The following is a 20,559-nucleotide window of genomic DNA, read 5'->3' as shown; positions in this document are numbered from 1 at the left end:
ACTATGTATGTCTTGAACACTGTTTGTTGTCGACCTGGCTTGAGTTTGTTTTCCACAGCCGGCAGGCTTCTAGCAAGTTTTCACTGACTCGGTTCAGACTTTCACATCACTTTGAAAGAAAAAAGCCTTCTGTTCCTACGGGTTGATTTGCCGACACGCTGTGGCTGCTACCAGTGTAGGTGCAGTCACCAAAGGTGAAATGCTTTTCTGAATAAAAACATCCACGGAGAATGTTTCTTAGCCAAATATCTCAGGTACATGAAGAACGTGCAAGGTAATGTGAAACTCCTCTGTAAAGCCACTATTATGCAAAGTAAATAAAGGTAAAAACAAATTTACAAACTTTGTTTGAAGCGCCTTAATGAGTGTCGTCCAGCCGTGTGGTTTACGTTAATAATCATATTGTGCAAAATTCACTTTAATGGTTTTCCAGCAGTAATATGTGTCACTATCAGTGTTGCCACAGTTATCTTGAAAAAGTAATGCAATTGCTGATGAGTAGTTACTCCTTCAAAAAGTAAATTAGTTACTTTACTGTAAAAGTAACTGGTTACAAGTAACATTTTAGTTACTTTTAGCAGCTACTGACATCCCCCACCATAGAAATAACAACTGGTTTGACCAAAAACTCAGTTCTGGTCACTGCCTGGCCTCCTGCTGATACATATTTAACCTTTGACCTTCATTCTTTGTATTTATATCTGACTGATTTTTACTATTACTGGTTTTTATTTATCTGATGATGTAGTTGTAGTCTCTTGTTGCATTCTTTATTTGTTTGTGTAGCCCAGCTATTCCTATTCTCTATTGGAAAGGGCTCCGAGTTCTGTGACACATAACTCTCGTATTTTGATAAGTCTAACTTGACTATCTTTTGTGTCTTTCTGTGCTTGGGCTTCTGATATTGTTGACACTAACGGCACAACTACTTATTTGAAATGAATACTTCCTGGAAAACAGCATCCAGCGGTCCTTTCACAGTCCTCTCCCAGATCGTCTCACCGACAGATCTGTCCACCGCGGCACGCAAAACACCCGCTTCGCTCCCTGTGTGCGGACCGGTGTGTCTCAATCACCAACGCGCCTCGAGTCTCCAGCTGACCTCCTAATTAAATCAACCACTCCCTTCACCTGATCTCTGACGCTCCTTTCCCCGTCACAGGTGAAGGTTCACACAACCAATCAAAACAGAACAACCTGAAGCATTGCTGCGATTGAAATAAAAAGGAACTAAAAAATCACAGACTTGAAATTGACATTTTAACTTAAATGAAATACATGAAAAAAAAACATTCTTTTACACAATTTTACACCTGGCTACATTTGTATATTTATTCCGATTCTTTTGTGTTACTTGAATGTGTTAGAGCGAGTTGGCCTGTGATTGGCTGAGAGTGAAGAAGGGGGCGGGTCAAGTGTGCCTGCAGAGACTGCGCGTGTGTGTGTGTGTGTGTGTGTGTGTGTGCGTGTGCGTGTGTGTGTGTGTGTGTGTGTAGGAAGGAGGCTCTGCTCAATAATAAATCGGCTTCACAAACAAGAAAGTCGTCCTGTGAGACTCTACAATAGTAACGCACAGTAACTTTAATCTGATCACTGGTTTGGAGATAGTAACTCGTTGGATTACTTGTTACTGAAAAAAGTGGTCATATGAGAGTAACGCAGTACTAATTAACACGGTGCCGACATCACTGGGTGACGGTGTCAAATGCTGCAGAAAGGTCGAACAGGATGAGGAGGGAGGATGAGGTCCCTCCTCATCCTCCCTCCACATCCTGTTCATCCTGAGGATGAGGGAGGGTTAAGGAGGGAGGGTGAGGAGGGATGAGGAGCGAGGATGAGGAGGGAGGGTTAAGGAGGGTGAGGAGGGAGGATAAGGGAGGATGAGGAGGGAGGGTGAGGAGGGAGGGTGAGGAGGGAGGGTGAGGAGGGAGGATGAGGAGGGAGGGTTAAGGAGGGTGAGGAGGATGAGGAGGGAGGGTGAGAGAGAATGAGGAGGGAGGGTGAGGAGGGAAGATGAGGGAGGGTGAGGAGGATGAGGAGGGAGGATGAGGGAGGAGGGTTAAGGAGGGAGGGTGAGGAGGAAGGAGGGAGGGTGAGGATGAGGATGGAGGGTGAGGAGGGAGGGTGAGGAGCGAGGATGAGGAGGGAGGGTTAAGGAGGTTGAGGAGGGAGGGTGAGGAGGGAGGATGAGGGAGGATTAGGAGGGAGGGTGAGGAGGGAGGATGAGGGTGAGGAGGGAGGATGAGGAGGGAGGATGAAGAGGGAGGATGAGGGAGGATGAGGAGGGAGGATGAGGAGGGAGGGTTAAGGAGGGTGAGGAGGGAGGATAAGGGAGGATGAGGAGGGAGGGTGAGGAGGGAGGATGAGGAGGGAGGATGAGGAGGGAGGGTGTGCAGGCCGGAAACCAGATAGAAACTTTGGAAGAGCTGGTTTGGTTTGAGGTGGTCATGGAGTTGTGAGGCAACAACCTCTTCCAGTCCCTAAGAGAGGATTGAGAGGTTCTCTGGGTCTGAGATTAGTCAAGTGTTCTGGCTTTTTTTCAGGTTTTCATTTGGGAGGGAACGGAGCCAGACTGGAGACACTGACTGACCATGGCGGTGACAACAGGTGCAAAAGTGAAGAAGTGAGTCTTGACCAGGCGACGGTTCAGGGCTCGAGGTGGACTTCATCTTCCTGACACTGTCCTGGATCTCCTGCTGGGAAACAAGGAGGAAGGAGCAAAGAAGCTGGAAGATCTTGAACTGTGTCCCGGTGGTCAGGCCGATGGGAGTGGGAGCAGGACACTGGGCAGTGCGGCTGCTGTGGATTTTAGTAGGAAAGAAGTCCAGGAACTTATTGCAGTGATCATCTGCTACTACCATATATACTGTATAGCCACATGACTGCTGTTTAAACACGTGACTGAAGGTTTCCCTGAGCGGATGAAGCAGCTGCTTAGGATGTCCTCCATGTCCTCATGTTTGACTAAACTATTTCAGTATTATTTTGTCCAACATATCTCCTTGAAAACTCCTCCGGACACACAATTGTTCCCCATGAATCCCAGTTAATCTCTCACTTTCTCACCAGTTTATTCGTTGTTGGTGACGTTTAATGATAAAACCTGATCAGACAGTTTGACTGACAGGACAGATGATCAGAGGTGCAGAGTTTTTACCAGCACCATTACCAAACGGACAGAAGAACGGGAGGAGTTTGCCAGTGAAGCAGCAGCTAGTGAAGGAGTAGATCAGAGCTGCAGCATCTACATCATAGAAAGAGACCAGACCCTCCTCGTAATCCACAAACACCCCCACCTTCTCAGGAACAAACCTCAGAGACAGATCAAGAGAACAGTTCCCACAAGCAACGTACTGATTTCCATTTCTCAAGTGTATTGTCCAGAAACCTTCTTCAGGGCTCAGTGTGATATATCTCTTCCTGTTGATCGACTCTTTGCTCACTCCTAAAGTCCAGCCAGTCTTTCCTTTAACCTGAACCTCAAAGTAAAATTTACCTGAAGAGAAACTTTGTTTTCCTAAAACAATACTACAATGAGAAAATCTTTCTGGGTTGTCTGGAAGCTTCTTCCTCACATCACCATGGCTCACTTGTTTTCCATCATCAGACAGGATGAGTTCAGGATGAGCTGAATCAGGATCAAGAGTCACATCCACTGCAAACTGCTGCTTCTTCTTCAGCTCAGCCTCAGACTGCTTCTTCTTCAGCTTCTTCATCAGCTTCTTCATCTCCGTGCTGAGAGTCTCCTCCAGCTGAGCCACAGCTCTCTCCACAGTCCCCTCATATGATGATGGTCGGACGCTGACCTCCGTCCAGTCCTTGGTGGGTGGAGCTGCTTTCAGGGAGGAGAAGCCTTGGAGGAGGTGGAGCTGGTCTTCAGAGAGAAGGAGCTGCTGCACCTCTGAGCTCCTCTTCGTCAGCTCACAGATCTCCTCTTCCAGGCCTTTGAGGAGACCTTCAGCCTGTTTCTCTCTGGCTTCCTCTTCCTCTTCAATCTTCTCCTTCAGCTGCTTCAGAGCTCTCTCCACCCACTCCATCAGAGCAGTGAACACCTCAACACCTTCTGCTTTCTCTCTGTCTGCAGCAGCTTTACTCTTCTTCAGACTCTCTCTGATCTCCTCCATCTTCACTCGTCTCTTCTGGATCATCTGCTTCATTTCAGCCTCCGTCTTCCTCAGCTCCGTCTTCTTTTCTTCACATCCTTCACTCAGAGGAACAACCTGGTGAGTCGTGTGCTCTAAAACAGTGCACATCATGCAGACAATGGTCTGCTCGCTCTTACAGAACAGCTCCAGAGGTTTCTGGTGCTTCGGACACATCCTGCCTTCCAGGTTCTCCACAGGCTCCATCAGCTGATGTTTCTTCAGGACTGGAACTGTCAGATGAGGCTCCAGGTGAGTCTGGCAGTAGGAGACCAGGCACACCAGGCAGGACTTGAGGGCCTTCACTTTGGTTCCAGTGCAGATGTCACAGGGAACTTCTCCTGGTCCAGCAGCTTGTTGCTCTGAGCTGCTGCTGCTGCTGACTTTGTGTTCAGCTCCATGTCGGAACTGAGCAACAACCTCAGAGAACAAAGTGTTGACCCTCAGCTCAGGTCTCTTGTAGAAACACTCTTTACACAGGGGACAGTCACATTTGACCTTGGAGTTCCAGTACTGGCTGATGCACTGGTTGCAGAAGTTGTGTCCACAGGGTGTGGAGACTGGATCAGTGAACACGTCCAGACAGATGGAGCACAGAAACTGATCTTCAGAGGGCAGATTGCTGGCAGCAGACATCTTCACACTCTGAGGACAAGAGACAGAGAGTGAACACAACAGAAACAGCAGAACAGACAGTGATCTTACTCCTGATAACAGTGTTGAGAAATGTCCACAGAAATAGAGGAGAGAAAAAAAATATTGACATTTGTACAAAATCGATGATGAACAAGCTGAAATTGTCTGACAGGAAAACAAAGTTCCATGTGAAATGTGAGCTGGAACGTTTCTCTTCACACTAACCTGTCACTTCTCAGAACTCAGGATCTCTGCAGTAAAGGAAGAAATAGGTGTTATGACTTATCAACGCACTAGCTTACATACCAGTATAATCCGCTTGTATCTGTCAGGCCCTCCACTTCTCAACCCTAATTTGGTCCGTTGGCACCATCTGGTGGCCTCCTCTCTCATGGGCATGACCTCGCACTTTCAATAAACTCAACTGCTTCCAGCTGCGGCGGGGAGTGGCCTCACCACCTGCACCTCCTATATAAACACGGCATGACCACTAACCGCCGCCAAACCGTAAAGTACTTCAGCCTGGTCCTATGCGTAACTGGATTCCTGTCTGCCTCCTGCCTGGAACTACGATCCCCTCCAACCTTCCCACTCTGCAGCTGAGTCTCCCCACTCCTGTGCCAGACTCCTCCGCCTGCCCTCTTTGGCTGCGATCATTTGTACTTTGTTTTCTAGTAGTTTTCCGTCAGGAGTTTCCCGATCGTTTTCTGTTTTCTTCTTAGTATTAGTTTTTGCCTGCGTAGGTTTTTCTTGTTTCCGCTCTTCCTTAGTTTGAATAAATCCGTAAATCAAATTCTGTGTCTCCTGTTTTGCTGTCTGCACTTGAGCCTCAGTTCCGTCCCATGACAGTATCGCTTTTGCTCAGAGCTGTTAATAACATGACCATATATGGGAGAATGCAACTACAGGCACCAGTTTGCAACATATGTCGACCTGACATCCTGCTTGTCTGAAGAAAGTACGATTGTGATATCTACAATTTCTCGGGACAGAACACGAGATGTGATATCCACACCATATGTGCAGGGAGGGGTGAAAGAAATGCTTATAAACCAACGTTTTCGTGTACTCTGGGCTCCTGACCATGGAAGCCTGATCCTCCCGGACAGACTGGTGCTTGAGCCCGAGATCTCGCTTTTATTCCATGTATTCTGCTTAAGGTAATGATCAGTGAAACTGTGTGATTAATTCCACTCGTTTCCTCATCAATAAAAGAACACATTAATGACTGTTTTTCCTTCAATTTGGTGACCCCGATGTGATTGGTGTCGGAGACAACGTGCGGACCCTCAGACCAGACTGGTTTCACGGCGCGCCTCAAAATAACTGGTAAGATTGAAAATTTTAAATTGTGATCTAGTCTGGTCTGTCATCCCACGACTTAAAGAATAATGGTAATGATAAAATACCTGTGACAGAATACAAGTAATAAAAAACTTTGCATATGTTTTAAGGTGATAGAGACTGTTCCCGTTGAGGGCTGATCGACCTAGAAGAAATAAGATAAAAGTGATCGAGACTGTTCCTCGTAGAGGCCGAACGACTTGAAAACTGACGTGATCGAGATTTTTTCCCTGTGTGGCCGATCGACGGGCAGTATTGAAATAGTGTAGGTTAAGGGTAGGATTGCTGTGTAATTTTTTGTGTTTTTGGTTACGTGGTGGCTGGACCACGTGATTTTGAGAACAATAAAAGAGACCCGCCGAGGTCCACCGTGTAGATGGTAGTCATATACGAAGTATTCCTGTTCGGCATTCGTTAATACGAGTGTGTCAAGAAAGGAAGAAAAGTATTGTAAGAACTACAGAATCATACAGCAAGTGAAAGGTCTAAAAGAATTTGTGGTTTTGCGAAAAGACGCCCAGTTACACTTTGTTTACAGCTTGTTCACCTGCTATTAGTCCAACTGAGACTATATAAATCACGTTCCACAATACAGACTTAGATTACAACTGAGTCAAGAATGCTATTGTAGAAATAAACCAAAATATTACTACTGAGCAGCACATTTTATCATGGTGTCACAGGCTGTATTATTCACTTGTAATTCTTTCACCCTAACAGAAGTGGAGAGGCGAGAGAAGAAGACTCCACCCACATGGTCCAAAGAAATACAAATACCTCAGAGACTCCAAATGTACTGCTCCCTCATCCACATACATTGCAAAGGTAGTCTTAATGTTGTCCAGTGGAAGTTTTGGAAATGACTCTTGTAAATATCTTCAATAGCTGCTTGTCAATATTTGAACAAGCCTGAACAAGATGCTGCTGGATCTGCTGGAGAGAAGATGTGAGGAAGACCAGGCTGAATATGGACGTGTTGCTCTCACGTTGGAGGCCATGGCCATCAGAAAACATTTGCAATATAAACTATTACATTACATTACATTATAAAGAGGTTTAAGGCAGGGTGGTGTCCTCTTCTTGTGTTTAACTTGAGGATTTCTATCAATCTAAAGCACTACATATCCTATACTGTTCATTAATACTTCCATATTTGAATTACTGTGGTGAAGTTTAGGGAAACACCTACAAATCATCACTCCGACCGTCGTGCACACTCCAGAAAAGAGCCATCAGACTGGTTCAGAAGGCTTCCAGGACCACACTAATGCCTTACATATTGATTCTGCCCTACTAAACTCTGGTTGAAGTTTAAACAGCAAAATTAATGCACAAAGCCAGAAATAAACAACTAATAGACAACATACAGAAAGTTTTTACTGACAGAGGGGAAGGTTTGATTACAGGAGGAATCTGGACTTCAGAACCAAGAGAGGAAGGGGAGCACTGTCTGAATGAAAGTGTATGAATGCAGACCTTATTTATTCTTTATAAATGTTTACTATATATATATATATATATATATATATATATATATACTGTACATATGTGTGTGTGAATTTGCATGTGTATATATACGGACTATATGGATATTGGTTAAGTATATGATTGTACTCATGTAAAGTGCCATATGCCTAAAATGAATAAAGAAAATGTTTTAATTAATTTTATGTCCTGTATCAGATCTACATGTATGACGTTTGCAGGAAAGAAAACCAGGTGAAGATCAGTTTAGTATTCAGCGAGTTCTGATTGATTAAAGTCGCTGACACTTCATCGCCCCTGTCAAACGGTCACACTGAGCAGAACGGCGACCAGACCAAGATGGCGATGTGGCGTCTATGATTGTAACCGCCGTGTTTTGAAACTGTAGAATCCATTCTAGTGGTTCACTTGGTGAAGTTTGAATCTTGGTCACAGTCTGTTTTTGTGGGAGCTCATCTCAGGAAAAGACCTAAAGTTCATGCAGATCCTCTGGTAATGGAGCGTCATGTTCGGAAACTCTTCAGACCAACGCAATGGGTTTGACTCGATCAGCATTGGCCCCGCCCACTGAGTTTGATGAGTGAGTTTGACAGATAAAATTCATTCATGAAGCCGTGCAACACCAGACAATGAAATAATTAATTAAATAGTGAAATGATTAAATGTTTTTACATAAAATAATTCATATTTTAATTAATTAGACACATTTATATATTAAATTCCAATTTTAATTAATTAATGACACATTTAGGCAAATAAATAATTAATGAAATAGTGAAATATTAATATATGTGTTTTACATAAATTGAATTGATATTTTAATGAATTAATAACACATTTAATTAATTGTTTTCCAATTTTAATAAATGATTGACACATTTAGTTAATTAATTAATGGTCTATTTATTTATTTAATGTTGGCACAATCAGCCCTCCATAAGTTTTGGCCTGCAGGTTCCAGCTTTAAAGGCTTTTTCCTACAAATACTTCATGACTCCATTTTAAAGTTTACACTGCTAAGAATTTTATTTAAGTATAGGTAGACGTCTCATCCGTGCTGCAGAGTAAACCCGCGTCACCACCATATTGGATGGGGCATCTCACTGTCGGGTAGCACTAGAGTCAAGCGGAGTTAACCCAGAACAAGCAACTTTGTCCCTGTTTTGTTTCCAAAAACTTGAAGGAATTCTGACGAGAGCCGACCAGACCAGTGAACCTTTCTCAGCCTTACCCTGAAAGTGAACCTCAGCCCGATGATGTGAGTATTTATATTTGATATGTCCCATACAGCTGTGAGCATCATGAGTCTACTCACATTAAATTGCCTCCTTGCTTTCTGCAACTCTTTTCACACGTACACTTCTTACATGTTGTAAATAAATAAGTTATTCTCTCTCTTGCGCGCGCTCTCAGAAGAAAATGCACAGGGTGCGCGGGGTGACCCATCCAAGATGGCGTCGTGAGGCGGCAGCGCCAGTCAACGAGGATTGCAGGACAACTCATCTGGACAACTCGTCCACGGATGAGATTTCAGAATATTTGGGAGAAAATAAATCCTGTACAATGTACTTTTACTTATTATTTCTAATTGATGTTTTGTATATGTTTCATACTGCTAGTATTTGTCCATATATATTTAGTATAATTATCATATGTCTTTTATTCTCACGAAGAATGGTCTGTCTCGCGCACATGACGCCGTGTACTGCGCATGCATGTTCCAGCTTACTCATGACAGTGTGCACGGTGCGCCCCTGTTGACTTTGCGGCTCTGTTCACCGTCCACAGTCAACGAGGCGTGTCCGTGTATTACGTCTATTGACGCCACGGAGAAGAAAATCAAACACATGTTGTGGATGTTTGCTGTGAATTCTGTCTGCCGGTTGGTCTTAAAAAAAGAACGTCAAAACGGAGAAAGTTTCTCTGGATCATTCTAGAATACTGACCGTTGCTGCTCCAGTTGTTTACGTGTGAGCTGCAACACTTTCACTTTCGATTTAATTCGAGCTGCGCAACACATTTAGTCATTATATAGCAGGACTTTCTGTCAAGTCATTTCTTTCTGTTTTACCCGGATTGATAAACACCAGTCAAAAACCTTCAAAATAGAATTTTCCACCTGAGCTGCATCCCAGAGTTTGTACTTTTCGACTTTTCCCTGAAAGTTGGTGGACTTTGACTTCAATGTGCTTGTTGAAAGTTAGTGTAAACGAGAGCAGCAGTACTCACCAGTATTTGATCGAATCCAAGTGAAATCAGTAGAAAGGCCCTCACACCCAAACTGAAACGTTTGTCTGAAGAACTGAGGGAGCCAGAGGGAGCCGGAGGACCTCCTCTTTCTGGCTCCTCCTCTCAGCTTTACACCTTTTTTATTTTATTGCACTAAAACTTCAACAATTTACTCTTTTCTTGCAACCAGAGCAGATAAGTGTGACGTCTGAATGAAATAATGTTTTAATATGTCATAAATAAAGTGGACTTCCTGACTCCTTTCATAAAAACGGTTTGATTCAATGTGGACAGACAGACAAGACATTTCTCACTTCCTCTTCTCTTCTTTCCTTAAATTCCTCAATGCAACATAAACTACAGTTTTGAGTCACAGAGCAAAACAATATATTGAAGCTTGTGATATTCCATTGTCAAAGGGACAAATGTCTCTCCTGGTGGTCAAGGTTGCAGAAACATGTGTTCAGTAAAAACAAACCGGAGCTCATATTGATCATCTTTGATGCACAAAGAGAAAATTAAGCGGTTTGTCTCGTTTGGTTTGTCTCATTTCTGAAATGGGATTACTTTGTGTTTTTCAAAACAATGGGTTCAAACATCAGGACACTCGGTTGATGTTTCACTACACTTTTGGATTTCTTCTGCTTTCACAAAAATGCACCTCTTGTTGTATTTCAACCGCTGGTTTGTTTCAGGACTGTTTGTGTGCATAAAGAAAAACTAATCAAACTGATTCAATCAATCAATCAACATTTATTTATAAAGCCCTCGAGATGACCAAAGTGCTTTCTGTTCAAATCAGACAGTAAAATGAGAATGAAATGAATAAAAAGAGAACAAGAGTAAAAACATACACTTTATTGACAATTTAATTTAATTTAATTTAATTCAATTCAATTCAATTCAATTCAATTCAATTCAATTCAATTCAATTCAATTCAATTCAATTCAATTCAATTCAATTCAATTTAATTTAATTTAATTTCACCATATTACTGAATATTAAAAGCCAGTCTGAATAAATGGGTTTTGAGCCTGGATTTGAAGAGGCCAAGGTTGGTGGTTCTTAAGTCAGGGGGGCAGTTTGTTCCTGAGTCTGGGGCCAGCGGCTGAGAAAGCCTGATCTCTCCAGAGTTTATACCTGGCTCTACGGACTTCCAAAAACTCTGCTGATCACTGCCTGGCCTCCTGCTTATACATATTCTAACATTTAAACCTTCATTCTTTGTTGTATTTATATCTGACTCAGGCTTTTATTATCAGATTTTTAATATTACTATGTATTTATTTAGCTGGAGGTTTAGTTGTAGTCTGTTGTTTCACCATTTATCTCTATATTTATTCTGATTCTTTTGTGTTACCTGAATGCACTGTTCGAGCGAGTTGGCCTGTGATTGGCTGAGAGTGGAGAAGGGGGCGGGGAAGGTGAGTGCAGAGACTGCATGCAGGCACTGCATCATGTGTCTGAGTCAGTTTGAAGGAGAGTGGAGGAGCGGCCGGTTCTGTTTGATAATAAAGCAGCTTTGCAGACAGAAACTCGTCCTGCGGGACGTTATGATAGTGAGTGAATAGCACAGTGACATGGAGAAGTAACTGTAATCTATATATATAATATTACTGGTTTGGAAATAGTAACAACGCATTAGATTAATTATTAATGCGTTACAGGCATCACTGGTCCTCTCTCTCTCTGGCTTGTTTCAGGTTTTAAAAAGTGTGTTGCTCCAACCAGCCAATCAGAAATCAAACCCTATATAGTGTCATCAGGGGTTTAGCCAATGACAATCAAGGTAGGCCCTCCCTTTGACTCCTCCCACAGTTAGGCAGCTCTGCTCAGGCACATGGCACCACAAGAGGAAGTACTTCCTCCTCTTCCCAAGATGGGCATGTGTGGGCGGAGCCAGTCCAGCACACACAGACACAGCAGATTCTGAATGCAGCTCCTATGATCCAATATTCAAATGGAGGAAAATCAAGGAAAAGCTGGATTTGGGGCAATAAACTTTGAATAGAACGTTTCTGGAGCATCGAGACCATGTGAAAGTGTTGAAACACTGGATAATATCACCCCATTTAAGAAAACAGCAGTGAGACACTTTTCAGCCTGGGAACTTGTAGGACGCTTCCCTCCGGGTTTTGCTCATGAGAGTGGTTATATATCAGTGTAGTGTTTGGAGAGGGGCTCTGCAGGATTTCTTCGGGGGCCTCCAAAAAAAAAGAAATGTTTGGAATCACTAAACTAGTCAAATCTTTGTTGTATAGAGCTGGGTAGCATGTTATCACAACTTTGCTCTTCCATTTACTTTCACAAAGCTGTGGAGCCCTCAAGGGGCTGGAGCCGATCCTGGCTGACTGGGTGAAGGCACAGGTCAAATGGAAACAATCACACACACTCACATTATCTACAAGCAATTCACTAACCGGTTAACCTTTAGTGCATGTTTTTGGACTGTTGGATGAATCAGGCCTTTCTGAAGAAACGGGAGAAAATGCAACTAACACAAGTTTCATTAACCCCTATAGTGAGAGCGCTATAGGGGCTGGTTGGTTGGTTGATGTTTACAATATGCAGCTTTACTTTGTTCACTTTGTTTTTGCTGCTATTAAAGCCAGACTGTCTGCTGGAACAGGGAACCTCTTTTAGCCAAAAATACTTCTCCCTGGGAGCATCAACATGTGCTTCAAATAAATAAATGAAGAAAATTCAGTTCAATTCAATTCAATTTTATTTGTAAAGCGCTAAATCACATCACCAAACACCTCAGAGCCTCTTACAATGATAGAGAACAACAGAACCTAACTAAACCTTCCAGAGCAGCAGATGTAACAAGCAACAGTGGAAACCAGGAAAAACTCCCTCGCATGGAGAGAAGTTCAAGAACTCCCTCTTCAGGAAGAAACCATGGGGCGGACCCTAGACTCTGGAAGGACGGCCATCCGCCTTGACCGGTTGGGGGGAGAAGTACATGGGATAGGACAGGGAGAGAGAGGAATAGAAGAGGGAGAGAGAGAGTGGCAGACAGGCCAGAGAAGTACAAATACTAAGAAAAGTCTATGATGAGCGTTGGTCTGATGATGAACCAATCTCAGTCTGGAGTTTAAGGGCCGTGCCGTTGCGGTGGGGTCCCGGTGCTGTGGTGGGGTCGGGTAGTAGGACCGTGGTAACTCCACTCTGGGAGTCTTGGGTCTGATCCCCTGGATCCTGCTCCCCTCCTGTCAGGGAGAAAAACAGACGGCGGCAGTATCTGGTGGCTCCAGTAATGTTGTTACACAGAGAGAAAGAAAGAAAGACAAGAAACAGAAGCTCCAAATGTAGAGTTCCTCCCTTTAACGGGAGAGAGGAAATCCCCTCAGCAGTCTAGGCCTAGAGCAGCACAATGTGAGGCTCTACTGAAGCAGTTTGAAGTCTCTCTGGTGTTTGCTGCCCTCAAGTGGTCAAACATATTTTTGCAGGGTTTCAATTCCATGAAGATTGTAAAAAACAATAATAATAATAATCTGATTGTCTTAAGTACTATGTATTAGCAAGAATGAGTTGGAACATCACCAAATCCATATTTCTATGCAACTCGAACTTCTAAATGTCTTTTTCCCACTATGGGTGAAGGCCGGCTGTGTCCAGGAGGAGTCAGCAGTGCATCACAGGGACAGACTCACATTCACACCTGCCTGCAACTAATTTACCTCAAATGTATGTTTTTGGACTGTGGGATCAAATCACATTTTGTGAACCTCCATGTAAAAATGCTGCACTGATGAAAGAGTAATTTAAGTACACCCCACCTAGTGATCATGTTGTATGAATCCTCAGCCTTTTCTATCAGGTGGACAAAAGTGGAAAAGGAGCATGAGTCAAACCATGTTGTCAATATGTCCTCACAATAGTAAAACGCTGGTGTGTAAACATTAGTTCCTGAAGAGGAAGTGTAATATCAGTCAGAATGGGTCTAAGATGAGCATTAACAATAATGTCAAACAAGGAGTTTTATAGTTTCTTTAACAATTAAGCAAAAAACAAAATGAAGAATAACTAAAACAGGCCTGTTATTATTCACCAGCAGCCTGGAATTCAGCCGGAGCTTCATGAATTTGTCCGCCAATACATGCATGTCAGGGAGAGCCAGAATTCTAGATTCATACCAGCGTTTCCTAACAAGTTCATTTCACTTTGGTGAGCCCTCAAAGTACACACTGGTCCTGCCTCCTGTTCATTGCAACTTCCAAATGTCAATTAAAAGTGGAGAAAAGAGGAGAAAAGAGGAGAAAAGAGGAGAAAAGAGGATTAGTGTGGGAGATCAAACTAATGGCAGGTTTATCATTTCAGCTACAGATTTATATCGTAGTTTGTTTGAACTCTTTCCTCCCCTCAAAAGTTGTAATTCCATTTGAATTTTATAGTTTGTTGTGGTTTTTACCTTTGGTTCATAAACATACTGGTGTCACGATCCGAGAGTCAAACAAAGCATCATTAACTCTTCTGAGGTCAGGCTGCAGAGGCCAGAGGCGGCGGCCAGAGGCGGCGGCCAGAGGCGGCGGCCAGAGGCGGCGGCCAGAGGCGGCGGCCAGAGGCGGCGGCCAGAGGCGGCGGCCAGAGGCGGCGGCCAGAGGCTTGTTAAAACCCCATGTGTAACAACCACCCGGATTGTTAGATTATATAATGTCATTTAACCCGAAATGTAAAAACTGGTTAATAATGTAACAAGAGGCTGAGCCCAAAATGTAAAACTTTAAATATTACATTATGGGGCAGAAAAAAATATTTTTCCACTAATATTGTTATAGTTTTATTACATCATAAAGTGAATTATGATTGATTTATGGACTTGGAACTGCTTCAATTTGAATAATATTGAAAGAATGAGTAAAGTTTGGACTATTAGTTGTTGTTTTCTAACGTATATATCTATATACAGTCTGAGGTATTCATGTAGGATTGCTGTTGCCCAAGTCATGTATAGTCTTCTGTTCTCTATAATCTGTAATCTATGTCTCCAATCACCAGTACAAAATAATGTATACCATTAAACATATTAAGATCCCATTTAAATTCTTGTTAAATCTTTTTACATTATTCAGCAGTTATTACATTTTGGGTTTCATTACAACATATTTCATAACAACTTGTTACATAAGAGGCTGTAACAGGACCAGTGAGACTGCATGTTCTCCCTGAGCCTGTTTGGGCTCACTGCCCTGCAAAATGGACAGTATTAGTGAAAGTCAATTCATCTGTGACTCTGGTTCTCTGTGTTTGTCCGCGATGTTCCCTGCATTCGCTCCTCATCAGCAGAGTTTGACTCCAGCACCTGGAAACCCCGAGTTGAATAAAACAGTCCAGAAGATGGATTAGTGGATTGGGCATGTTTACAGTTACTGATATTTTATGCTCTTTACAGTCTTTTTGGGCCTCTATTGTAACTTTCCAGAAATGTGTTGCTTTCGTCAAAGTTTTTCAAATGCAAAAAATATTCTTAGTTTCAGTAATAAATGTATTTTTTATTTTATTGTTTCAGTTTCACATTAATTGAAAGGGTTTACATGATTTATTTTAATTGTGGCAGAAAATATTGACAACTTTTTCTTGTCTTGGCTGATTTCACATCCTGCAGGTTCCCCAAACACAGAACTCTCAGATTTATTGCTGGAAAAAAGAGAAAACGGTGCACTAGCACTTGAAAAGCGTTTCATTTTTTTCCCTCCTGCTCTTTGCATGTGTGGTTCGTTGTCAGGAGTTCATAGATCTGTACGCTGACTACGTCTTGAACACAAGCGTTGAGAGACAATTCAAAGCCTTTAAGAAAGGTTTCCTGATGGTCACCAACGAGTCCCCGCTCAAATACTTGTTCCGACCAGAGGAAGTCGAGCTGCTCATCTGTGGAAGCAGGGTGAGGACACGTGTCCTGATTTATTTTCGTCTTTGTTTCTCGCAGGTGGCTCGTTTCTTTATTAACCGCTCTACACTTTGTCGCCCCTCAGAAGCTGGACTTTGAAGCTCTTGAGAAGACGACGGAGTACGACGGAGGCTACAGCCGAGACAGCCGAGTCATCAAGTAGGCGGAGCTGATTCAGTGGAGCACTTTCTGTTTTGGTGTGGAGGCGTCTCACAGTTTGATCTTGGCGCTTGCAGAGACTTCTGGGAAACCATTCACTCCTTCGGAGAGGAGCAGAAGCGGCTGTTTCTCCAGTTCACCACCGGCACAGACAGAGCGCCAGTGGGAGGCCTGGGAAAACTGAAAATGATCATCGCTAAGAACGGCTCCGACACGGACAGGTCAGGAGGTCTGGACCCACCCGGCAGGGAAATGTTCCAACACGCGTTAAAAAGGTTCCGGTTGCTCATTTAAAACCAAAGTGTGTCCAACTTCTGCTTCACTTTGACTGAAGATTCATGATGGAGACTGAAGGAGGACGATACATTTGTCCCTCTGATGCTTCGTAACGTCGCAGTCCCCCCCCCCCCCCCCCCCCTCAACGTTATGCTAATGCTAATGGCGCTCCACACACTAGTAACTGGGAGTTCAGTTACTCACATAGTTACTTTACCTGATGCTCCAGTGGAGCCGCCGTCTCCCCGTCCCACTAATTGAGCTAATAGCTTCACCGTTACTAGAATCCTGAGCAAACATCCCCAGTGAGAAGCAGATCAGTTACTATTTCACTAAACAACCAGAGTCTGGTGAATCCTGAATTAATGAGTCGTTTTTAAATTCAAGCAGAACGACTCCTGGTGCATGAATCGCTGCTCTGAGCGTCCTGCTGCTGTCTGCACGTTGTGGTTGACCTGGGATGTCAGTTGATAAATCTCTTTCTTTAAATGAGCGCTAACATCCAGGTTGTAGAGCATCTTCCTCCCACTGACTGATGTAACTCCAGTTGAACGGTTGAGCACATTTTCAGTAACTTGCACAATTCTGTCCAAATTTTAAAGGATCCATTTTAAGATGACAAAGCGAGACCAAACTCCGAAACGCCTCCGTTTTGCTGTAATGTCATGAAACAGTGAATTCTGAGCTTCGGTAGTTGATCTGCTGCAGCCGGTCACATGACTTGCTAGTTTACTGAGTCTGGATGGATTGTACACCGTGCTACTTGAATTTCTGTGTAAAATTGCAAATATGATCATCCATGCAGTGACAAATACTGAGGAATGCAGGTCCTGACTCTTGAGAGTCGTTTAACATCTTGGGTTTGACAGTTACTGTCAAGAAGCTTTTCCAAGACATTTTCTTACTCTTGACTGACGTTTTTGGTTTCGTCAAGTTTCTCACTCAAACTGTCGTGTCCTTTTCTCCGGCAGGCTGCCGACCTCCCACACCTGTTTCAACGCCCTGCTGCTCCCCGAGTACTCCTCCAAGGACAAACTGAGGGAACGACTGCTCAAGGCCATCACCTACGCCAAAGGCTTTGGGATGCTGTGACGGAGCCGCAAAGAAGGTTTTACAACCGCTTTTTGACAACAGAGACAAGAAGGGAGTTTCAAAAAAAGAAAGAAAAACAGACAAAATCGCAATGAGAAAAGTTATTTAAGAAAATGCTGAAAAAACTCTGTGCCTAGTCAAACTGTTGCAGTAAGGCAGCATCTTAAATCACAGCCTGACGTCCAGACATGGAGGGTCTCATCCTCCACCTCTATGCTGTGTGTTCTATATGTTCTATATGTTCTGTATGTTCTATATGGTCTATATGTTCTATATGTTCTATATGGTCTATATGTTCTATATGTTCTATATGGTCCATATGTTCTATATGTTCCATATGGTCTATATGTTCTATATGGTCTATATGTTCTATATGTTCCATATGTTCTATATGGTCCATATGTTCTATATGTTCTGTCAGTGCAGCCGTGAAGCTTTTTTACCTCTGAACAGCAGTAAACACACTGAACCAAACACACATCAACTTTCAAGTAATTATCATTATTATTATTATCAATTGACACCAAGAACCTTCTTATTCAACTAAACACCAGTACCACTTATAGACATTTATTGCGAACTACATTGGAAAAAGTTGTCGTTTTCTTGACCTCATGAAAACTCGTATGCAGTCAGACAAAACAATTAAATTAATTTAGTGGAAATCAAATGCATGTTTGCTGAGAATTTTGCTGTTTAACTGAATTGGATTAGAAAATGTTTATTGGTGGACATTTTTACTTCAGTTCAATAGTATTAAGTTTTCAAATTGTCGACCATTTGGTGACACTATTTACTAGTTCTGGGCATCGATTGACTGTTTAATCACAATTTAGCATTTGATTTCCCGCAATTAATCACATTGTTTGGCACAATATTCACACAACAAAACAATGGTGACAAGTTAACAAAGAAACATGCAACATTTAATTGAAAAAAATCTTTAATTTTTCTTTATTTTTATCAACATTTAGGTTTTACTCTGCTAAAAACTGCTGAAACTTCCACAATCATTCATTAACTAAAAGAAGAAGCTTCACATTGACAGGAGTGCCGTCATGTGTCTGATTTTTTAAAGACTGATTTCGCACAAACTGCTTGTGGATGCTGCCTCGCTGTGAACGCCACCGTTAGTCCTCCCTGCTGACGCCTCGCCTTCTGTAGAGTCACTCGATTCCCCAAAGAGGTCAAAACCGAAGCCTGCTAGTTTGTTTTGATCATTTTTCACGTGTGCTTTTGTTTGATGACATTAATAATATTTGATGTAATAGACTGTGAAAGTGCACTTACACTGAGCACACACAAAATATTTATTAATTCAGTTTGAAGTTGTTTTATTTTGCAGAGCAGTGTTTTCAGGCTCTGGGCATTATGGTGCTCTTTGGGTGCAATTGCCAATGTAGGCTATTGAAGGGAAGCCTTTTGTATTACTGCGGATTCAAACAAGTCTCACAGGCAACTTTGAATTGAAACTTGTGTGTGATGACGAGCACGCCGCCAAACTTAAACCTATTTTAACTATTCCCACGTAGTGATGTGCCTCTTTTATTATGTATGTCTTGAACACTGTTTGTTGTCGACCTGGCTTGAGTTTGTTTTCCAAAGCCGGCAGGCTTCTAGCAAGTTTTCACTGACTCGGTTCAGACTTTCACATCACTTTGAAAGAAAAAAGCCTTCTGTTCCTACGGGTTGATTTGCCGACACGCTGTGGCTGCTACCAGTGTAGGTGCAGTCACCAAAGGTGAAATGCTTTTCTGAATAAAAACATCCACGGAGAATGTTTCTTAGCCAAATATCTCAGGTACATGAAGAACGTGCAAGGTAATGTGAAACTCCTCTGTAAAGCCACTATTATGCAAAGTAAATAAAGGTAAAAACAAATTTACAAACTTTGTTTGAAGCGCCTTAATGAGTGTCGTCCAGCCGTGTGGTTTACGTTAATAATCATATTGTGCAAAATTCACTTTCTAATGGTTTTCCAGCAGTAATATGTGTCACTGTCAGTGTTGCCACAGTTATCTTGAAAAAGTAATGCAATTACTGATGAGTAGTTTACTCCTTCAAAAAGTAAATTAGTTACTTTACTGTAAAAGTAACTGGTTACAAGTAACATTTTAGTTACTTTTAGCAGCTACTGACATCCCCCACCATAGAAATAACAACTGGTTTGACCAAAAACTCAGTTCTGGTCACTGCCTGGCCTCCTGCTGATACATATTTAACCTTTGACCTTCATTCTTTGTATTTATATCTGACTGATTTTTACTATTACTGGTTTTTATTTATCTGATGATGTAGTTGTAGTCTCTTGTTGCATTCTTTATTTGTTTGTGTAGCCCAGCTATTCCTATTCTCTATTGGAAAGGGCTCCGAGTTCTGTGACACATAACTCTCGTATTTTGATAAGTCTAACTTGTCTATCTTTTGTGTCTTTCTGTGCTTGGGCTTCTGATATTGTTTACACTAACGGCACAACTACTTATTTGAAATGAATACTTCCTGGAAAACAGTTAACTAAAATCATTCCCATTTTAATAAAAAAACAAACTCCATTAAACAGGTGCGTAAACAAAAGACACTGGCAACAATTCACAATAACTCAAAATTATCCAATTGATATAATCAGGTTAAATAAAATGTATTTTCTATCACAGTGTGCACACTGGTAATTAGTTCATAATCATTTTAACCCCAAAACTCAAAGCGCAGGCCTGCTTCGTTGCCCGGGATTCCACACAGCAAAATAAGGAATATCCTCAGTCCTTTCCTCCCTGAGGAGGAGAAAAAACAAAACAAAGTGGTACCTGGTCCCACAGAACTGGAAGGATTCCCTCCTACCCGTCTGACAGGCTCAGTCCGGGAACAGCTGATCGGCGCCACTGCAGCACCAGCGGAGCGTCCTTCCCGCTGCCAGAGGAACTCTGAGTTATCCGGTCACTCAGAGCTATCTGGTTGCGTCTTGCTGTCTCCAGGTGGGAAACAGCAGGGTGAGCTACCTGCTCAGCTGTGGTGGCTGCCCCTGAAGCCGCTGGCCGGTGGTGAGGTGAATCAATCACTCACTGAACTATGCGTCATCTTCCAGCTGTCAAAGCCACAGATCGCAACTTCGGGTGGAAGTTATCTGTTGCGCATCCAGCTGTCCTTTCACAGTCCTCTCCCAGATCGTCTCACCGACAGATCTGTCCACCGCGGCACGCAAAACACCCGCTTCGCTCCCTGTGTGCGGACCGGTGTGTCTCAATCACCAACGCGCCTCGAGTCTCCAGCTGACCTCCTAATTAAATCAACCACTCCCTTCACCTGAT

General features: G+C 42.8%; 2 protein-coding genes across 3 annotated transcripts; one reads left to right on the top strand and one right to left on the bottom strand.

The window, feature by feature from the left end:
- Window positions 1-2,553: 2,553 nt before the first annotated feature.
- Window positions 2,554-9,926, bottom strand: LOC308115418 (E3 ubiquitin-protein ligase TRIM21-like). 2 transcript variants are annotated; one of them, XM_080472897.1, is made up of 3 exons: window positions 9,837-9,926; window positions 5,004-5,029; window positions 2,994-4,787 (listed from the first exon to the last, which is right to left on the bottom strand). In XM_080472897.1, the coding sequence occupies exon 3, from the start codon at window positions 4,776-4,778 to the stop codon at window positions 3,108-3,110; it is 1,671 nt and encodes a 556-aa protein (XP_080329023.1). In that variant the 5' UTR covers window positions 4,779-4,787; window positions 5,004-5,029; window positions 9,837-9,926; the 3' UTR covers window positions 2,994-3,107. The 2 variants fall into 2 exon arrangements, with proteins under 2 accessions (XP_080329022.1, XP_080329023.1); XM_080472896.1 differs by lacking the exon at window positions 5,004-5,029 and having other exon boundaries at window positions 2,554-4,787; window positions 9,837-9,914.
- Window positions 9,927-15,539: 5,613 nt separating this feature from the next.
- LOC308115840 (ubiquitin-protein ligase E3A-like) lies at window positions 15,540-17,415 on the top strand. Its single transcript, XM_080473643.1, has 4 exons — window positions 15,540-15,721; window positions 15,813-15,886; window positions 15,964-16,107; window positions 17,134-17,415. The coding sequence occupies exons 1-4, from the start codon at window positions 15,647-15,649 to the stop codon at window positions 17,252-17,254; spliced, it is 414 nt and encodes a 137-aa protein (XP_080329769.1). The 5' UTR covers window positions 15,540-15,646; the 3' UTR covers window positions 17,255-17,415.
- Window positions 17,416-20,559: the final 3,144 nt, after the last annotated feature.

This window comes from Lipophrys pholis, assembly GCF_963383615.2.
Source record: "Lipophrys pholis genome assembly, chromosome: 10".
Taxonomy (NCBI): Eukaryota; Metazoa; Chordata; class Actinopteri; order Blenniiformes; family Blenniidae; genus Lipophrys; species Lipophrys pholis.
The sequence above is the reverse complement of the archived record's forward strand: the minus strand, read 5'-3'. Positions and strand labels throughout refer to the sequence as shown.